Here is a 21,515-nt window from a genome sequence, read left to right as displayed (position 1 = left end):
GTATATAGCAATTGAGAATGGAGGGGGTGTGCTTGCTTGTGAACTTGTGCAACATAGAGACTTGACTGCAATTAAAAATTTAAGAGGACTTTTCATCCAGAAATATCTCCTCCTTCTGAGGTCCTACTGTTTGTGGTCTAACTGTAATATTTCTTGGCTGAAATCACAGTGACTTCAGGTAGAAAAAAGGATCAGAAGTAGCACCTTACTGGCATACATACATACAGCATAGATGCTACGTCTCAAACGTGTGCTCCAAAATTTCAAACTGCTATTTATTCACTGGCCTCACTCATATATACGTAAAACCATTTGTGAGGCATTTTCTGTGAAGCCTGGTATAGACATTAAGAAGTTAGTAAACAGAATCCAAAAGCTAGATCTTTTCAAGGTTGCCCAGTTTCCACTTAAAAGTGGTACTATGATAGTTCACCCCTCCCCTCACTCTTGAAGAATGAACTAACTAGGCTGTCATACCATTCAAATGGTCTGGAAAATCTCTGCCTTTATGGCATATCAACAGTCTCTTCTTCACATCATTAGATATTTTCCTGTGTGACAAGAGGTAGGAGTGCTTTGAGTGCAAAGCAGCAGGAGGACAAGGTAGTTAGCAGATGTGGATACCAAACCACTCATTTGCCAATGACATGAACCAAGTGAATCCACACACTGTGTGGCGGAGGTGAAACTTCAATAGCGAGTCTCTGGCAATCGGTATGTGAAGCATAATAGACCTGTAAATACTTACACACACAAAAAAAGGAATGTGTGCCCTTACTACTTTGTATTACTTAAAGTTAATTTGGGTGCTGAACTGCAATTATCTTTGTAAGTATAGTCGTACCTATGACTGACATGTATGCTCTGGCTGCAAATAGATGTTTAGAAAAACATCAGAAGTTATAACATTATTTTAAGGATCATTAGGCCTATTGCTCATCAAAATAACTAAAGTGTCTTTGACCAGTATTGGAAAGATAAGTTTTCATATATAGTGGATTTTCATTGCAGAATAAATGCATGTTATTAACATTTGTGTCTTGCAATTGATATAGTATTACTTTGTTGCATGCTTGTTATGTATGTATTTTTAATGCTTTTTCTTTTTACTGCATCTTATAGTCAGTAAAAGAGTGGGTTTAAACAAACAGAGAAGCAGTTTTGTTTTTAGAACACTACAACAATATATAGAAGTGATAGCTGTGCCTCGTTTCTAATAGCTGAGTTGAATCATATTCTTTTCCTCTAATGGCATGCGTAATTGCTCTAGGTTTTCAGGCGTCCTTCACCCGCACTTATTTAGATTAGTGACTGATGCATTTCCATGGAAACCTGCATCGGGGGAAAAAAAAGTCTCTTGGTACAGTGTGGAACTGAAAGGATGTGGGCTTTGAGTCTCAGCCTGTAACTTGTGTGAAATAAGACTTCCTGTTTGTGGTCAAATTCATTTGGGTTTTTTTTCCTGTTCTTTAAAAAGAAGAATTGTTTTTAGCAGTGTTTTGTATTAAAATTTAGAACACTTATCAAATCCTATATTTCTTGTAAAGCTTTAACTTTTTTAATGTAGTTCAGGTAGCATGTTTTGAGGTGATGTTCTGGGATGTTTTTCTACACGTGAATGCAGAAGCATACAAAACTCAAGTAAGCTGATTAGGAACTATGGCTGGAAAGTCAAGATCCATGAAGAGAGTTCATCTTCGAGGTACTGTCTGTGGCTGTAACAATGAATGGCTATTTTTTGAAGTGGTGGTGGGGGAGATGGAAGGGATTTATAGAGTGCGATTAGTGACCTCAGTTTGGAAAATGTGTGTATTTTAAAAAACTTCGTACAGTGCTATTTATTTTTTTCTCAATATCCGTTGTGCATACTTAATATGCACTAGCTAACATATATCTCTTTAGTAATCTTATTTTTGATTCTTTCTTAGGAAAAGTTTGTTGTTGTCATTCTCAGCACTTGTTTCTAACTTTTAGGAGTGGTTAAGGTTACAGCAGATCATAGGTTTGTGTTCTTTTAAAGTACTTGCTATTATCTGTCTGCTCAGTGCTGACAGGACAAGTACTTTCTGCAGATTTTCAAATATATTTTCGGATTTTTCTGTGTTTTAGACTGCAGTCATTCTAATTATTTTGAATACCTATGTAGCTTCTCCAAATCAGTGGTCAAATTAGTTTCTCATGTGGTAACTCTTTGTGGTTTGAAAATTAATTAGCCTATGGTCTGACCTTGAAAACTGTGTTTAACTTTGATTGAACAGCCATCAACATGAAGTGTCTATGTTTGCATGTATGTCATTTCCATACATTTATTTATTATGCATTCAGTGTTACATTACTATTATATCTGTACATAAATGTGTCTCTATATCCTGATGGTGCTTCACAGTTCGGTACATAATGTTCTGTTCTCCATCACCCTTAAAAGCAACCTGGTGCTCCTACATAATTTGCTGCTGCAGAACCTTTGCGTTTTGTACATGTTCAGGAGCGAGGCGAGGAAGGAGTTCTTCCTCCAGATTAAGGAACTGCAAGTGCCTCTGCATCTCCTTGCTCCACCCAATTTTCCCCTCCACAGTCCTGTGTAAACTCCTGTACAACATTGCTTAGCAACATTCTGCTCTGCTAATTTGAGCTATTTGTTCACGCTGACTGAAATCATAATGTTAAATTATAAGTTATTCTGAGGCACTTGCAGTAAAAGTTGCTGAGTATTTCTTTGCTTTTCTTTTGGATTTTGGTAATGGCACACTTTCACTGCAGTGGAATTGAGGCTGGAAGGCACATGTGCGCAATCAGAGGAGAGGGGGGAAAAAAGGGACACTGAATGAAGATAAAATTTTGGCTTTTCATTGCTTATTATTTAGTGTTATTTTGTTCCTTAGATCATCTTCATTTTATAATCTTTTAAGTACTAGTCGCACCATGCTGTTATAATGTTAGGGTGACCAGATTGGGTGAGAATTGGGAAAACTATGAGAAGAAAGGACAAAGTGAAAATGTTATCTTGTGGGACGTTTTTATTGAAGTCTAAAATACTGCAAGAGGTTTGAAGGAGAGGGGAATGGAAGAAAATAAAGCACTCACTGTTAAAGGAAAGGTGAAGAGTATTCTTCTGAGCTGATAAAATGACTTCTTTTGGAGGTCTAATCTAGCAGAAGTGTGAAAAACTTGCTCCCAGTATCCCCAGTGACCTCACAGAGCACTCTACAACCTGTTTGATGGTAGGAAGATGAGGCCTGCTTGGAGCTGGGATTGCTAGCTGGCTGCAAAGCTATCATACTGATGGGTTTGAAACCACAACACCTCTGGGAGTGTTACTGTGAAAATGGCTAGGAGGTGCTCTGAACTTCTTGCATGTCTCCCTTACACAGATGACTGCTTCTTATGTATTCAGAACGTTATCCATTATTCAAGTGTGAGAATTTGACAGGTCGTTAATCCTGAATAGGTAACCAGTAAAGGCTTTAGGCTTCAAGAAGGCTTCTGTAAGGATGGTAGTTGAGTGCAAATACTTGTATCATCACTGATGAGGGGGGAAAAAAGTCCACAGTGACTCTTGTTGAAACTTGCTGTAATTGAAAATTAATAATGTTTAAAATTGAGTAGAAAAATGGCTTTTCAGGGCTGTGTTTTTCCTTACACAAACCCAAATAGATCTCCATCTGTTCTTTCCACCTTAGGGTGTAGGATGACCTTCTTCAAAGCAGTTGATTATCTTGTGTGACTGTAAATACATCTCAGGTAAAAATACTTTGTGTGCTGTAGAGTAGAGCACAGTTTCTGCCACACAACCAATAGAGAGTTCCGTCACAAACTTGTAATGAGATCTTTCTAAATTTCAGATAAAGTTGTTAGAAGTTACCCACCGCACTGAAACAATACTAAAAACCACCATTCACAATAAATTTGTAACTGTGTGAAAATTATTGATAAAATGATATTCTTGCGATGTCGTTTCTTGGCTGAGAGTAAATACCAAATTTGGCTCTACAATAGGGAGAAGTAACCAAAACGAGAGGGCTGTTACGATGGTTTGGTTGTGATCATGATTGCTGTTGTTCTGTGACACTTGAAGATATGCTGAACAGGGGGAGTGTCAATTAATGTCACTTTTTGAATGTTTGTAGGAAATGTGCGACAGAGATGTGCCTGGCACCTTCCTAGCTGGTGACTGTTCTGATCCAGTTTCACATAGCTGTGCCTTAGCTTAAAGCTGCAGAACTTCATCTTGGGAAGTAAATTCTGCTGTCTGTTTAGAATGTAGTGGGAACTATGAGAAACGGAGCATTTAGTTAATGAATGAGACAGATATTGAGTTCTGAAATGTTAGTTGTTTGTTTTTTAGAATATTTACTTTTTTTTATTCTAAGTATGTTTAGTTTTCCATTTTTTAGTTTTATTTTAGGTTGAGTGTGGAGAAAAAGAAGGCTTCTTCCCCACATATGTGCAGGGTTGATTTTTGTTTGCCCTTTTTTTAAATTTCTTTTTTGTTTTAGGGCAGTAAGTAGAAACGGAGGTAGACTGAACAATATGCTAGTCTGTTAGCACTCAATTCTGCAAAGTCTTTACTTTGTTAACACCTCTAAGCCTGCTTTCTCTATTTGCAGTAATAGCCCCTGCTGCTCAAAGATACATATTCTTGACCTAAAATGTGTAAAATACGAAGACTTAGTGTTTGCGTAAGATAAAGTGTGTTCAGGAGCACTGGAAGATGGGGACTGCAAAATTCCATTCACAAATTGTGAAGAATAGAATGCCACTGCAGAGCTAACAACTAAATTTCAAGTGATTCCTGCCCTTTTAGATTATGCTGCTGCTTTTTCTCACAACACTAAGGTAACTCCAATGGAGTTACCTTATGGATCCAAGTTGAAGGAGGGAAGATTTAGGTTGGATGTTAGGGGGAAGTTCTTCACAAGGAGAGTAGTTAGGCCCTGGAACGGGCTGCCCAGGGAGGTTGTGGATGCCCCGTCCTTGGACGTGTTCAAGGCCAGGTTGGACGGGGTCCTGGGCAACCTGATCTGAATGTGTACGTTTGGTGGCCCTGCTAGGCAGGGGGGTTGGAACTACATGATCCTTGAGGACCCTTCCAACCCGGGTGATTCTGTGATTCTGTAACTCACATAAATATTTTCAGAGGAGAAGGAAAATACAAAATAGTGTGATGATTTCAAGCTTCTGTACTACAGATTAGTTCTGAAGAATTGGGACATTACAATACACCTCAGCTTTGTAGTTGAACAAAGCATACTTTTTTACTTGACCTTTCAGGACAAGTAACCATTTGCAACAGATCAAGATTCCTATGTTCTGTCTAAACTGGAAAAACAATTTGCCTTCTTACATGTTTATAGGCACTTTGGAATTGACAATAATAACTGTTTTTTATAAACTATGCTCTACATATTTTGAATGTGTAATAGAGGGATAAGCAAAATGCATTTAAGTTGCTTCATTTTGGACACGATTTTGTAAAAAATGACATGTTCCAGCAATGATCTAAATACATTCTAACTAATCAATTCCCTGGTTGGTTGCTAGAGTCTTTGAAGTCTCTCTGGCCCAGGTCAACATCCATCTCTTTACAAGCAATGAAGTCTGAAAAGCCTTGTAAATCTTTTAGAAAAAGAGGAAAAGTCCTCTCAATTTGTTCCCTCCAGTGACATCACCCAGACCTATGTCTGTGTCTGTTCCAGACATCAAGCAATTTAACCGTCTGTTTCAACTGGGACCATGGACACAGCTACCTTCCAGCATCTGGAGGCTGATTAACTGTTCTATTGCAGATGGGTCATAAACTGGGGGCAGAGGTACTGGAGGCCTGAAGAAAGCACCAGGAGAGCATATCTACAGATCACTACCACATTTTGCAAATATTCTGCAAATGGAGGAAGAACATGTTCTGTCTGCTCTGCCTGTTCTGTATTTAAAAAAAAAAAAAAAAAAAAAAAAAAAAAAACCAGAGAGAAGGTCAGTCTACCTGTGTTTCTACTTATGTCAGTAATAAAAAATGGGGGGGAAAAAAAAGGCAAAACAAATATAGCTCATTAAACTAGCCTCAATTTTAACATACTTTAACATAAAACATAACTTTGCCTCTTCATATGATGCACATATAAGCAAATGAAGCCATGTTCCCATTCAGATTTAAACTTCAGCAAGAGAATTTTGTACTTAACTGGTGACCTTGATGTTCTCCTCTGCAGCCTATTCTAGTGAACTGCTTTAGCATAGGTTTTGGACTAGGTGACATCCATCAGTCCCTTCCAGCCCCTATAATTCTGTGATTTTGTGACCTTGTTACAAGAATCCTGATTCCTTGTAGTTAGCTCTGTAAGATCCATTCCAAAAAAAGAATAAGCAAATTTTTCAGCAACTCCTCACTATTTTATTCAGTATTAACTTTTTTCATAAATTATATGGAAGATTAATGACCTGGGAAACCACCGTTCCTACTGATAATTCCCTCTCCAATGCATCCAACAGTTATTAAAGTTTCCCTTGCAAGCAAACTTGCTGATTCGCTACATTGATCAGTCATTTCCACATCCTTTGTGAGCAAGCTAGTTCACTACATTCCAGCTAATCTTTCTCTAAGGGTACAGAAGGGAATCAACATAAGTATTCCTTCCTTTTTTAAAGGAGTTGATGGGTGGGGAGAACCAAACAGGAGCATCTGTTGCTGTTGCAACAATCTGATTTGCTGTTGCATTCAAATTTTATAACTTCAAATACCAGATAAGATTTGCTGTTTCTTGGTTTCATCTGAAAGAAAAAAATGGCTGAGAATATCACATGAACTGTGATGAACTTTAACAACACATAAACTTTTCTTTATTATCCAGTTATTTTCTAGACCAAAGTTCATAATGTGTCTCTTTTCAAGAAAATCCCTTGTTACTTGAAAGCAAAAAGCATACTGAACTTGCAATGAGTTAAATCTGTAAAAGTTACAAGGCACGGAATGGAAGGAATAGGGTAACTTCTTTGCAAAACTCTTTTGTCTTCCTAAATGTGGCTTTTATTTCCTTAATACATGTTTTAATACATTCTGTATTACAAAGCTTTAGTTATGCTGTGACTTACAGCAATGCTGAGGGTGCTGTTTATAATTGGTGGCCTTTTGCTGAAGTACAGGAGTAGTTAAATTGTAGGATATGTCTTTGATTAATCTGGTCATGTAAAATGGCGTTATTTTGGCCAGCACATCATCCAGTATTATTTTCCCCACAACAGCAAAGGGTTGTGATATAATGACATGCTGAGTTTTCTTAAGAAATGGCAAAAAGCATAGGTTGAGACAAGGTTTTAGGACAACGATGTCCACCCTAAATTAGCATTTTTTGAGCTGAAAAACATGCTACATATTTTGCATTTGGCTTCCTCTAATATAGGGGTAATTTGGCATCATTTAGCATTTTGTATTGCAAATACGTTGAATGCAACATAAATGCTTTGTTGTGACTGAAACATAAATGTTCTACATAGTGATATTTTCAATTCCATATACTTCTTCCTTTTTTTTCTTTTTTTTTTTTTTCTCTGCAGGGTCAACATATTTTTGTGATACTCTTGGAACAGTTCTAGGAAAGGCTCTTGTTGTAAATTGTCTATTAACCTTACATATTGTCTGTGTACCTGGCAGTAACAAAGAATTTTAGACCACTTTTCTCAGCTTTGGATAAATTTTGGCCTAACCCTCAACATAAATAGCTGCAAAAGCAGTTTTTCCCCAGGAAGTATAAGAGGGTACACAGTGCAAGCCTTTGCCTCCTGCCTCTGCTGGGTTTTGCATTCTATCAGACTCATGCAGAGTGCTGTATCTGACCTTGTTTCGGCAGAGAGCATCTCCGGCTATCTATGGCGGTAATGAAACATCTCTCAGAGTTGTTGCTGGGGAAAAAGCTTTCTTTTTTACGATGGTGCCAAGCTATTGGATTTACTTTGGCCAGCAGAACAAAGAAATCAAGGACTTGGACTCTCATTTTTGAACTTTTTTTATTACTTGGGTTGAAAACCATTTCTTATTGAAAACTATTTCTTAAATTCTGCTAGCATAATAAATGTCTTAACTTGATTGGAATAGCATTATGCCTTGCCTTTACCTTTCATGATCCTTTTATGATATTTGTCTCTCTGATACCACATCCAAAGGAAGCAGTGGCACTTTCATTTCCTCTGCCTGGCCTGTGCTCGTGTGGATCACTTCAAACCCTTCCCACAGAGCTGGTAAGCAGGCTGATACGAGCCCCCTGGCAGAGCAGCCCCATGCAGTTTCCTAGGAAACACAGTCTCCGAGATGCCCTGCGAAGAGCAGCAGGGAAAAGTACAAGAAATGAAGGTAGTTTCTTTGGGATTTTTACCTAGTTTACTACTCTACTGAACAATACTGAGCATGTAAGCAATCTACTGCAAATAATAGCACCACTGTGGTGTTTGAGTTGTCTGTCATAACGTACTTACAGTAGTTATTTGCTAATCATTGAAGAAACAGAGCAAGAAAGGAGTTATGTCTGTGTGAATTATATCTTCCCTTCCATGGCAGTGATTTTCAGCTTTTCATTATGCTGTCTGTATCTGTAGGCACTGCTGGAGTCCTATGGTCAGTTCTGAGGCTTACACAGGGAAGTTGCAGTGAAGTCACAGATGTATTTCTCAGTTGAGGAAAGCCATTACTACTCCTGAAGTGGAGGAAGAGAAGGAGGATATATCTTATTGCTTCATCTTCATAGTGATCACCCTTATTTGACCCTATAAATTATATTGAGAATGGCAGGATTTGAATCTCTCCATTACTGAGATCTCCACAACACTAAAGCATTGTTATAAAGAAAAGGCTAGTTGTTTATTCTTTGTATTACCACTAATACACAGTGCAAAGTGCTTATGTTTGCTGCAGCTTCATTGGCTTCAGTGATAAATAGACCAAGAAAAAACTGGCTACGTTACTTTTTTCCTCTATATGGCTCTCTGTACTGGGGCTCTTGTTGCTCCTAGATTGCTTATTAATTGAGGCAAATAAAGTCTCTTAGGTGGTTTACTGACTCCTTTGTTTCTTTTTGTAGCAGAATGTAGAGAGGTTTATGCTGATATGCACCTACAGAAGATATTTTCTGTAGCTGTAGAGGAAGCCTTGCTTTTGCATAAAGTGGTCTTTAGTCTGTGAACATCAGTGCATTATTTTGAGGACAGAGTTGTTAGCTACGACCCTGTTCCCGTGCTTGATGCCCAGGTATGTCCTGTTGCTTTAGCACAGCGAAGGCCTGTACTGTGAAAGTCTTCTAGCTGACTGAAGATAATAGAAAAAATCATATTGGAGTTACTCTAGTAAAATGGAGATTTCTCAAGAAGTATAGAAAATCTTGAATGATCAATGTTCCCTTTTTTTTTCTTTTTTTTCTATCAAAGGAAACAAAGCTAGAGCAATCTTGCAAACACGGGTGTTTTGTTCTGTCTCCTAGAATGACTTTTGGTCTGATCCAATTTCATGCAGTTACTTTTGGCTGTGGTGAGACATGTTCTTCTCAATAATGATACAAGATTATTAATACTAGTAAATAATGTTTTTCTAGACCTTGTCTTTTATTTTATTGCTATTCTTTCTCATCTGTCTGTAAGCAAGTTTAAAGAGAAATCCCTAAAGTTTTCCTTAAAGGACTCCAGCAATGGCGATAGGTAGGGTTACTAGCCTTGGATGGGCCAAAATTGCTGCAAAGTACTCTGGTTAAAAGGTAAAAAGCTGAAGGAATGTAGGAATGCATGAAAATCCACTGGAACCTGGAAATAACCTTTTAGTGTTATAGCACCTATTTACTGCACAATTATGGCTTGAATTCAGAAATTTATTACAGTTACATATCAGTACCTTTTATTGCTTGGTCAGATTAGAGAAAGGACTCTCTAAATACCTTTTTTTTCTTTTTTCTTTTTTTCATTATCCTGTTCATTATGATGACAAATTCCCAATTCTTTTCCCTTATAGGTATCATCTGCATTTATGCTGCATAATAAGACAGACTGGAATCTGAGTCAGGGTTTAGGGAAAGAGGTTAATTAAAGAACTATAGGGTTTACACAGCAACTTGGAAAACATGCCACTTAGCCTTGAGTTCATGGATTTGTGAAGCTAATAGGTTCCCAAATAATCCCTGTGAATGCAATTACAAAGAGGTGGGGAAAGTAGAAGAGCAGGAGTGACAAGGAGCAGATACTAGCCTCAGCTGAAGAGTGCTGGCGTGGCATTACTGAGTAGCTGAACGAAGCTATCTGCCTTACAGTGTCTTGCCTTTCCTCCCACTCTCACACAAAATTTGTATTTGCTAATAGCACTGAAATATCACACTGTAGAAAACAGTTGCTGCAGAACAAACACCTGGTTCCACAAGGCTCAAGCAGTGGCATGATGTGCTTCAAAAAATTCTTCATCAAACCTTGTTCTTTTAACTACTTTTAGCCAACTTCTGAAAACAGGCCAGTGGTAAACAGTGAAAGGAATCCAGTGTTCTTCTATGTGGCTTCTGATCATATCTCTTGATAATAATCTGATTTTTTGGATTATGTGAAAAATAATATCTCTTGGTGGGGAGCAGGCTTTATGCACGTCTTTTTTCTTCATGTCACAGCAAGAATTTGACTTCTGAAGCTAACCTTGTAAATTTAGCAACGAAAGTGTGACCTATGCAATTCACAGAACCCCCTACAGCACGTTGAGAGATACAATCCTACACTGAGCTATTTCAAAGACAAATCTCTTTGAGCAGCTGCCATGTAGCCTTGGGTACTGCTGTTGCTCCCTACGCTTCTTGCTCTTACCCTGTGAAAGACAGTGTGGTGTTCTGCAGCCCTTCAGCTGATGAGCTGCCTGGTGGAACTGTTGTTGTACCTAGACGGGCACCAGGTGGCTCCTTTTTGGGTGTTCTAGAAAGGCAGGGGATAAGGGCAGTAGGAGTTGGAGTCTGGGATAAAAGTAAGGTGTCTTTGGCAGACAGTGCTGCTTGGAAATGAATGATGAAGGGGCTGAATGTGCATAAACAAGACTATCTGATAGAATTAATGCTGTAATTGGGATTTTCTCCCTCTTTGGCCATCCAGTAGGAAGGATGCTGGCTGATCTACGCAAGATTATTTTTTTTATTGTTAGACTTGTAGTACAGCCCCTCTCTATCTTGGAAATTATTGCACCAGTATGAAAAAGTAACTTCCTTACTCTGTCAGCCAGCTGCAAACTGCATGTGTATTTTCAGCCATAATTCCTCTGTATTGAGCGTGTACTTGTATTTATGTCTCCAGCTGGGGATATGTTGAAGTCCCACAGTCTAGTTAAGAGTCAGCTGTACTGATTAAAGTAAGGAAAGAAGATTTTTTGTCAACTTTGTTTTCCCAAACTCTGTCCCCCAGTGCTTTCTTCTGCACTGTGCTCCTTGACTGTGTTTAAAGCCTGCCATCCTGCTTTGATGTTTTGTTTTTTTTTTTTTTTTTTCCCCTGAAGGCCAGCACTTGGTCATCTGACAGCACTATATCTCAGAGTAATGTTTAATATCCACGAAGTTCTGACATAGATATGGTGTACCTCAAAGGCTTTGACTGGCTTAGAGAACTAAGAAAATTTGTTTGGACTGAGCCAGTAAGTCCTCCAGTCAAAAATTCCTGGGCCATACAGATGCGAATTTCATGGTTGCAAGCTAAACCAGGAAATTTTCAATGTGATTTTTGATGTCTGTTAGGCTAATACTTTGATGGCATTTGAGAACCAACCTGTATTTATATAAGACATTTTCCTTCCTTGAAAAACATGTTTCTGCATAACTGTCTTCCCATAGATGATAAAGAAAAAGACAAAGGGGCCATACTAAACGTTTCTAAGGAAAAGATGAATGCCCTAAATATCTATAAGGCTGTTCTGTACAAATGCTGTGGATTTACTACATCTAGAATTGGTTGTTCTGAAGTATCTTAAATATCTGCTAACTTTTCAGAATTTACATTGATACATAACATGGAGGAAATATTCTGCTCATGTTTAAATAATATTCCTGAAATGTTTAAGTCTTCAAAGCAGATGAGGACACTTCCTTTCTGATAAGATAAATGAGGAAGATATATATATACACTTTTTTAATTGTAGTGGAAAAAAGAGACACCTCAGCTGTTCAATAAAGTAACCGGTTATACATGTGCAGAAGAAGCAGTGTTCAGTATGGAAACATCCAATTTTCAATGTCATGAAAACTTGTCAAATTTTGCTTTCAGGTGTTGGAGCAGGCTGCCAAGATAGTGTAAGAAATAGGCAGATGTGGTACTGAGGGAAATGGTCAGCAGGCATTGTGGGGATGTGTTGGTGATCGAACTTGGTGATCTTGAGTCTTTTCCACCCTTAGTGACTGTGTGATTCCTGTTAAAAGGCAGAGTAAGGTTCAGAAAATTGACACTTTTGGAATGATAATCATAAAGCTTCCAAAGAATATTCATTCTTTGCTCTCTTTTTTTAAAATTTTATTCTATATGAATGCTGCTATTGGTAGTAAATTTGTTACGTATTTTCCTGTCTGAAGAAGAATATGACAAAAAATGTATCTACTGCCTGTACAATATTTTTTGTCCTTCCCTGAAGGTGTAATTTATATATGCATTTTGTAATAGTCTCTCAGTGTAAACCTTTTAGGTTATGATATTTGCTGAAAAAAAAAGAATAAATCAAATACTGGAGTAGCATCTGTATCTTTGACATATGCTTGACTGGTGCTTTTCAAGATACCCATTCAAAAAATATGAGAACATCTTTTGAGAAAGATATATATTTAGCTCTTTTATCTGCCATTCTATAAATACTGTTCTAAGCTACAATTTTAGACCTGTACTGAACCAGTATTGATATTGGCTAATCTGATTGTAGAAATACTTGTTAACATAAATTTCATGGTCATAATAGATTGATTTAAAATTGCAACCACTGGATATGGGGGCTGTTTCAGTGGAATGTGTGGCTTTGTTCTTTGTGGGGTTTTGTTTGTTTTTGTCTTGTTTTTCTTAAGAAAAGGATGGATATCAAGTTTTAAATGGCTTTTCTTGATGGATGTGTTGTTGTATCATATTCTTTTGATCATCTTGTTTTCAAAATACAGTTTCTTTCTATTTTCCTTAATTCTTTGTTCCACAGTTTGTTAGATTGTTTGCTTTTGCTGTATAATACTAGTACAAGTCTTATAGCACCATTTATTTGATTGATGGAAATCAGTGTGGGCACTTTTCCCCCTTCCTGCTTCTCTATCTGGGTAATACAATGGCTGAATATACTTTCATTTTATGTGTTGCATGTGTATATTTAAACAACAACAACAAAAAAACCTCATTTGCATATATATTTTTTGCTACTTCTTAAACCTTTCCAAACTGAATTGATTCTTTTGTTTTATTTTTTTTTCTTTTATTTTGCTTCTTAGTCCAAGAATGCTTTTACCTCTGAGAATGGAGTTGGAACATTCAAACTTAGAACTAATATGTTACATTATATACAGAGATTTATTAACTTGGTGCATATGATATGGTAAAAGAATGTTTCAACTCAAATGTCAAAATTTCTTCAAAACTCCTAGAGACCATTTTAATTCGTTGTAAGTTTATTGACATATAGCAGAAAATCAACTTTGAAATTGCTAATGAAAGCAATGTTTGATTAAAAAGTATAGGAGTACTATTAAATGCTCCCCTTTTTTATGCAGAAACACGAACAGATAGAACAAAGAAACTGTTTAGACACTACACAGTTGGATCTTATGACAGCTTTGATGCTTCAAGGTAAGGATTTTTCTTTTTGGTTGCAATCTGTTTACAAAATCTTTCTGAGTTTTATTTAATTGTTACTTATGATTTAGACTTTAGAGAGGAAAAGGAAAGCAGATTACAAAACCGAATTTCTAAGATATCATTCTACTTCTAGATCTTTTTAGCATAGTTTATTCTTTTCTTATGGGATGTGTTCACAAAAATCATGAATAACGAAGTAATAGCAAATTTATCCAAATTTTTATGAGCAGTGAAGGAGATCAGCATCTCAGAGAAGCTGTATGTTCTAGCTGTTTCCACAGTCAAAGGCCACTTAAGCTGGATATTTCACAAGATCAGGCTTTATCTATCTATTTGCAGGATCATACTTGCTGATTAGAAAACCAAAACAAAGTTTTATGACTTAATTTTCTGAATGATATCTTAGATCCAAAGCAGAAATTAAGCTGCTGGAAATTAGAAATTTTACAATTTAGATAAATTGTTTCTAGTTTCTGCAGAGTATTCATGACTTCAAAGCAGGTTTTTCTCCTGTATATACATAGGATGTATAGCCAGCTTCTGGTAGGAAGTTAGCTATTGTTGTCTTGAGAAAATTGTGGTGGCATACTGGAATTTCTTATGCTTTTCTCTTGACTGCCTAATTACAGCTTTTCAAGAAAGACAACTTTTTTGTAGAAGAGTTCTGAAATGTGTAAAGCAATGATGGCAGAGTTTCATGTGGCATGTTATCTATTTCAAGAAAAAAAGTGGTAACTGCTGTTTCTATTATGTGATCTTAGTCCAAGTTCTGAGGGTTATGCATAATTTCTATGCCAGTTAAACAACTTGGAAGAATTTGGAGGGTGAAATTCATGTCGGATGAAGTTGTTTGGATGCCCAAGGCATCCTTCCCTGTTCCTGCTGGTCAGTGCGCAAAGCTCTGAAAGGCAGAGAGCCTGCTGCTTGTCTGCTGCTTACAGCTTGTAAATATTTGGAAAATACTAATGCTTTAGTCCTATTGAGTTGTAATTTGAAGGACTGTTGCAGTGCTGGATGAAGAAGGAATGTTTGGTGGCACAGTGGGAGAATGCACAGACTTGTGGGTGAGATATGATTATCCCATCTTAGAGTATCTGATGTTCCTGTTACAGAACACTGTGTGCTGTAGGGCATCAGCTCTGGCTACTGTGGAGCAGAGAAATCCCATTTCCACATCTTGCATATTTCCCTGCTGTGATCAGCCAAGTTAACAGAGCTTTGCACAGTGGGACAATGATGTGATTGACTACATAGTCTAATAATGATAAAGTTGTCAAGAAAAGCTATTATTCTGTGCTATGAAACACGTAAATGTTCTGCAGAGCAAGAGAACTGGTTAAAAGTTTCATTTTCAGAGAGCCATGATAGCTTTTTGCAAGACTATCTGATCATTCTATAACCATAGCCTTGTCTCTGTATTTCAGAGTTAGCAGAGTTGTTTCAGTACAGCAAAAAGTGATGGCTATATCACATTGCCTCACATATACAAAATAGTTCCACTTGGAAACCTATCCTTAATGATAATTTGAAAATGACAAATTGTCTTTCTTTTTTTTTTCCTACTCTTAAAGTATTGGATTTGTGTAATGCAACAAAGCTCTAACGCATTTACATTGTCTAATTCAGGCTACAGGGAGGAAAGTTGATCAGATAAAATGAAAAGTTTTCATACACACCTTAGTCACTGAGTGATCAGATTTGAAGTATATTTAAAATTGTTCCTGATTTTGTCAACAGTGTCTTGTAATTGTCTGAGGAGTACAAGAAAAAGCAACAGAGTTCTCTTGGCAGCTTCTGAATAAAGCAAAGTTTTGGAGAAAATAAATTTCCCCTGAGAATCTGAATCCCAGGGGTCCCATTTTGAAGGATCATAATGATAGCCCAGCAGTACAAGCTGAAATTAATACTTTCTCCTACCTTACCATTTTAATGGGAAAATTCAGGAAATATAACTGAAAGGTATACCTGTCCAACACTTTTTTTTAAAGAGAAAAATGTTAATTTTAGATTTTTTTTATAATAATACAAGAAAATTTAAAAATTTAAAAATTGGTGACTGAGTTTCCAAAAAAGAAAATCAATTTTCCCTGAGACACATATAATTTGCTGTAATGAGGTGTTTACTGGGAACATATGCCACGTTGCAAGGTAACCTTCCTTCTTCATCCTTTTTGAACGCACCATATAGAAGAGAAACAGCATTCTGATACTTGCTTTATTAAAACTGCAATAGCAAACATGCAGCAGCATGAAGTTGAGATTCAAATACTGGACTGAGACTGTAGATCAGCTTTTTGTACATCTAAATGCTAATTTTACTGTTGCTTAAGTATTGTGGCAAAGAAAAAGAATTTGTATTTAAGAACGACAGGAGATTGGTGTGACTTTTTAGTATGTTGAGTACATTTAACTCCTAGCATGGGCTTCTTCAGAGAGAGATTGTTAAAAGTGGCAAACATGATGTCAAACTGACAACAGTTTGTGATACTTCCAAGTTAAGAAGTAATCAAAGCAGCATACTATGTTATAGTTTCCTATCAAAGTAAAGGAAGAATACAGGAAGAAAAAAAAAGTATAACTGCTCACAGATAAGCTTTAATAAACATTTGTTAGAAGGCAATTGTGTTTATGTGCTAAGAGCTTTGAAAGTACTAGCAAGTATGACTCAATTCCTTTCCAGAGGTGTGGGGGAGTGAGGGGAAGTCTCTGTTCCACTCATTTCTCCTTCCTGCTCCCAGGAAGACAAAAACTGCTGAGTAGAAATATTCTGTTCAGAAATCTATATTAATAGGCTTATTCACATGCAGGAAAATGTATTGTACGTGGCATTTTTCATCTTTAGGAAAATGTGCAACTTGAGTAATGAAAGTTCATTAAATCTTATTTCAGCTTCGCATAAGATATGAATTATCCGTAAATTAATATTCCATGAAAATGGATAGTATGCTTACTAACGTGCAGAAAGGCAGTGAGGATTCCTTGCCAGTACAAATAATCATTAAATATCATATTTATATAATGTTTGAAACTACTGAGACTAATGTATCAACTGACTTAAATGCTGATGGGATGTATTAATTCTGTTATGCAAAAATGACGTGGTCTCTTGAACCTGACATGTGCTGCCACTGCTGCCATTCCTTTACAGCAATTTCTCTACTATTTTATTAAAAACTTTTAATGACTAATTTCTTTCGGTTTCCTTTAATCCTATGCAGATGAACACTGAAGGGAAAGATAGGCTTTGTTGCAATTGCAGACATTTGAGAGAGGATAAAGCCTTTTATGCTAGGAGGATAAATGGGAATATGTACATGTCTCTGGACATTCGTCTCAGGCTTCAGCTCCGGAGGCTGAGCTGAAAAATGGGATTGCTGGTTTCCTTCTGCATCCCAGATGGAAAACACAGAGAGCCCCATGCCTGCAGTGGCTGGACTTTGGCATCAAACTCAAGGAAATAGAAAAGACCCTCTAGGGCAACAAACCCCAGGCTAGAGTCTCCACTTGATGGCATGCCTTGTAGCCTCAGATAGGAGCAGGAAGTAGGCACAGACAAAAAGCAGTTACACCAATGCAATTGCAGGGAGATATATAAGACAGCTCTGACACATCCCTAGAGTTCTTTGGCTATCCCTGCTTTTGTGTTCAACGGTAGTTCCAACAACCATAAGATGCTGCTTCTGAGAGTTGGAGGTAAGGGGCAATGTACCAAGTCTTGTCTGGAAAAATATTTGTTTGTGTCTGTCTTGAGTAGACTGAGTGGGTGATGTTGTACAAAGAAGAAGAAGCTTCCAGAAAACAATTTGTATGCCTTAAACCAGTAACTTCTTGAAGTCTTGTTGAATTTCAGTTTAGTAAGAGAAATTAATACTAAGGCATAGAATGGATGTTGAATGATTTTTTAATTTAAATTAAAATCATTGTAGTTCTTTACAAATTGTAATTTTTAATCTGCTTTTTAACATGCAGTGAGGGAATTGATTCCATCAAGATAGGTTAGGGAGTTATTCACTCAGGAAAATCAGAGGGAAGACAAAATTAAATAAGTTAAAATGTGTAAGATTAATTACTTGTGCACTTTCACATGTAAAATATTAGCTACCTTTTGAAGGATGTTATTATTGATAAAGTAACTTAGTTTTATTACTCTACAGACATAAATGTGAGATTTCAATAGTATGTAAGGATTGCAAACATGGTTTGGTGGAGACACGCGATCCAGTCACCCTCATGGATTTGGGAACTTTACAATACACATGTGGAAACTTGTACTACTGCATTAATTGCATCATCTGCCTGCTACCTTCAGCAGTATAGTCAAATAGCAAAAGTCAATAGGATAATTGAATTGCCAGCTTCTTTGCAATTACAAAGTATGTGATATAAATGTAAGGTTTAATGTCCCTTCCATTACTTCCCCTTTCTTCACAGTCCAATTGATTTTCACATCTTTTTTTTTTTTTTTTTCCTAACCACTTTAACTGGTACTAATCACTGCACAGAAACTTTCTTGGTGTCTTTTCATGACCTGCTTTTACTACAGCACTATTAAGAAGCACATGTGAAAAGATGTAATAAATTTTTTTCAAAGGCTGATTGCCACTGAGTTAATGATGGTAGTGAATTTATTTGCTTTCTGATGGTAGTTCTATTTTTTTGGATGAAGAGAAAGAGGAAAATTTGATTGTGTAGTCATACACAATGATATGTGTAAGAAAGCTTAATTAAAAGCTTAATTCATTAACCCTAATGGCCCTGCCTGGACTCCAGTGGCAGCATCCACATCTCATGAGCGTGGAAGCTGATGGAAGCAACTCCTTGAAAACCAGCTGATGTAGAAACATGTAATACAAAAAAAAAAAAAAAAAAAAAAAAAAGAGATCCTTCTCAGCTTTATATTTTGATAATTCGCTATTGATGTTGTCATCTGCAGTGTTGGGTAGAGTTGTATATGCTTTAACAAACAGCTCCTAGAGCCTCCTTAGTGCAGATGAAGCTGTCTGTCCCAGGAACTTGTAGTACTTTTTATATTTTTATTTTATAACCTGTCGACTATACTTGTTGGATACATCAGTTCTTGTCCCGAAGTTGTGCTGTGATTGGAGCTGCTTTAAGACCCATAGCATCAGATGTGATACACAAGTATTACACTGTATTTTTTGTTTTAGTGAAAACTTTTGATACAGAAGTACTTTGATCTGATTTAATATTTGGCTTCACGTGGAAATACTCTCATTGTCCTATTCCTGGAAAATACAAGTATTCATGACTTGATAGATAAATACACTTTTAAAATGAATGGAATTTCTTTTGAAAATCTCTGTTCCTTGCAAGTCCTGAGATCCTAAGCACCAGAGAAGAAACTGAGCTTTTCCTGGTTGTGGTTACAGCAGTGGTATCATTCCTGTGTTGCAGTGAATTAAGCATATGTACTTGCTGAGGGCTGCTTACTTGTGTGCAACTATCAACAGCAATCTGTTAAGTCTGGCAAAGGGTTCTTCATGAAAGTTGAAGAGATGTGTAAGATCTGTTGTTTTTTACATTGTTTGCCACGTTGCTTCTCCCTAGACCTGGAGAGTACAAGGGCAACATAGATAGTGGAGAGGTCTTCTTATCAAGAAGAGAGGGTTCTGCATAACTGGCTGCTTCTGCTCTTCTGTTGGATGGCACCAGTTCTGCTGTACTAATATTTTCTGTGAGATTTGTACTGTCCAGTTAATCTCTTTCGGGAGTTGGAGTAAGGATATGAAAATGAGCACTTGCTCTTAAAAACAGATTATTTTCTTTTACTTCATTCTTGGATTGATACATTGACAGTAAGTTGAAAGGGATTTTACAGTATTATTATGCAATATATATGTGTATTTATTGCAGGAATAGATTTTAAACAATATTCTTTTTTTTTTTTCTCTGATGGAAAGAAACAAATACTATAATATTTTTATTTAAAACAATATATAGCTCAATCTTTGTCGGGGGATGGTAGTAAAAATATCTGAAAATGCTCATACTTGTAATGTATATTCACATGATATAGTGGATGTGTTTACATTTGAATGCATGTTAAAATTTTAATCACATAAGATCTTTGCACATGTGGTACTCTTGGTTCTTCCAGACGGAGAGAACAAGCAGCACTGACCAAATTATGGAAACAAAAGTGTGAAAACTTTTTTTTTTTCCTGTGCATTGTTATTTTATTTCTAAAGATATTTGGGTAGTTTGTCTGATGCCTACTCTGAATGAATATATGCTTGCTTTGAGTACAGTGGTTTGATAGTGCTGAACTGCTCCATTAATGTGTGAGGTAGAAAGACAAGGGCAGCTCATTTTTAATGCTTTATGCTTCATCAATGCAAAGAATATAATTTAATACAATTAGGGAAATTAAGTATATGTTCAAGCAATAATTAAGGCATCATAGTTTTTTGTGGAATAGGAGGAGATATAAGATGTGAAGTCTTTCATTTACTATTATTTAACTTCTAATGAAACTGATCTCACTTGCTAATAAACAACTTTGTCTTCACTGCTATGTATACCGCTGTGACCAAGCTTTTTATGTTTGTGACTACAGATAATATTTAAAGTAATTGCTAAAATTAGTGGGGAAAAAGGGTGTGTATGTGTGCATGTATCTGAACTGTAATATCACTTTATTAAATCTGCGCTATAATTGTGTAAAAATGCATGTTAAGATCTACTGCAGTTACATTTAGGTGCAGTATTCCACAGTGAGGGTGGGAGTTTCCATAAAGTGGTAAGCCCATTTTTGAGTTCCTTATTAGTAAAGTTTGTTTAAAGCACTTTAGTAAGATCCTGCTTTCAACAACCGATAATTTTGCTACAGTGACTTAAATTTATGAGACGTTTTCTAGGCTAGATGGGCTAAATTTTTAGAGGTAAAGCAAGGAAAGACCAACAGTTCCCAAGAAGGAAGTTAAGAAAAATACATAGCTCTTCCCAATTTTAACATTAAAACTCTGTAACTATAGGTACAGATCTTGTTTGTCAAGGCTGTCATTTGATAATGGGCCATTTCTCATAGAGCCTTTGATGCACTCAAGTTCTCTATCACTCCTCTGGCCAGCTGCTGGAGGGCAGGAGAGAATTTAATCAGATATTCTGAATGTGGAGAGGAATAAATCTTGCTAAAGTAGAACGGAGGGAAGTAATGTGTGTGTGTGTGTGTGTGTATATATATATATATATATATATATATATATACAGGAAAAGGAGTGAAAATGACAGAAGGTGGGGACACAAGAAAAGACTGTGAGGATGTGATACCAGGTTAGTTAGAAGCAGGAGCATAATTACATGCAAGGATAGAGCAGAAGAAAACAGGAGATTTAATGTTTGTTTTTCTGAGAAAAGGAGAACAATTAAGTTTCTAAGAAATACTGTTTTACGTTCTTGAGTCCCAGCCTCCACTGCAATGGCTTAGCTTCCTCTGTGTGACCTTTAAGTCCCCGCTCCACTCCACCTTTGTCCACCTTTCTCTCAGCTAGTCACTAGATGAGCAAAAGCTAACATATTGTGCCTTCGATTATAAGTGATGCATTTTTATGTTTTGGCAGCCCAAAAGAACAAATAACTGTGATCTTTCCTTCACAGAGAGCAATAATTTAAATAACTTTTTTCCATTTTCCAGACAGAGCTTAACAAATATTGGTTGTGTTTGCAGAATTTGATCTACAAGGCAAATTTTA

General features: G+C 36.7%; 1 protein-coding gene across 7 annotated transcripts in view; it reads left to right on the top strand.

The window, feature by feature from the left end:
• SHANK2 (SH3 and multiple ankyrin repeat domains 2) overlaps window positions 1–21,515 on the top strand; it is a 334,008-nt gene that overhangs the window by 174,187 nt on the left and 138,306 nt on the right. For all 7 annotated transcript variants that reach the window (XM_052693113.1, XM_052693116.1, XM_052693111.1 and 4 more), the window contains one exon: window positions 13,719–13,794. In XM_052693113.1, the coding sequence (XP_052549073.1) occupies window positions 13,719–13,794 (76 nt within the window). The remainder of the gene's footprint in view (window positions 1–13,718; window positions 13,795–21,515) is intronic.

Source organism: Tympanuchus pallidicinctus, unplaced genomic scaffold (genome assembly GCF_026119805.1).
Source record: "Tympanuchus pallidicinctus isolate F22 unplaced genomic scaffold, pur_lepc_1.0 scaffold3, whole genome shotgun sequence".
NCBI classification, from domain to species: Eukaryota; Metazoa; Chordata; class Aves; order Galliformes; family Phasianidae; genus Tympanuchus; species Tympanuchus pallidicinctus.
Note: the sequence above shows the minus strand (reverse complement) of the source record. Positions and strands in the feature narration are given on the sequence as shown.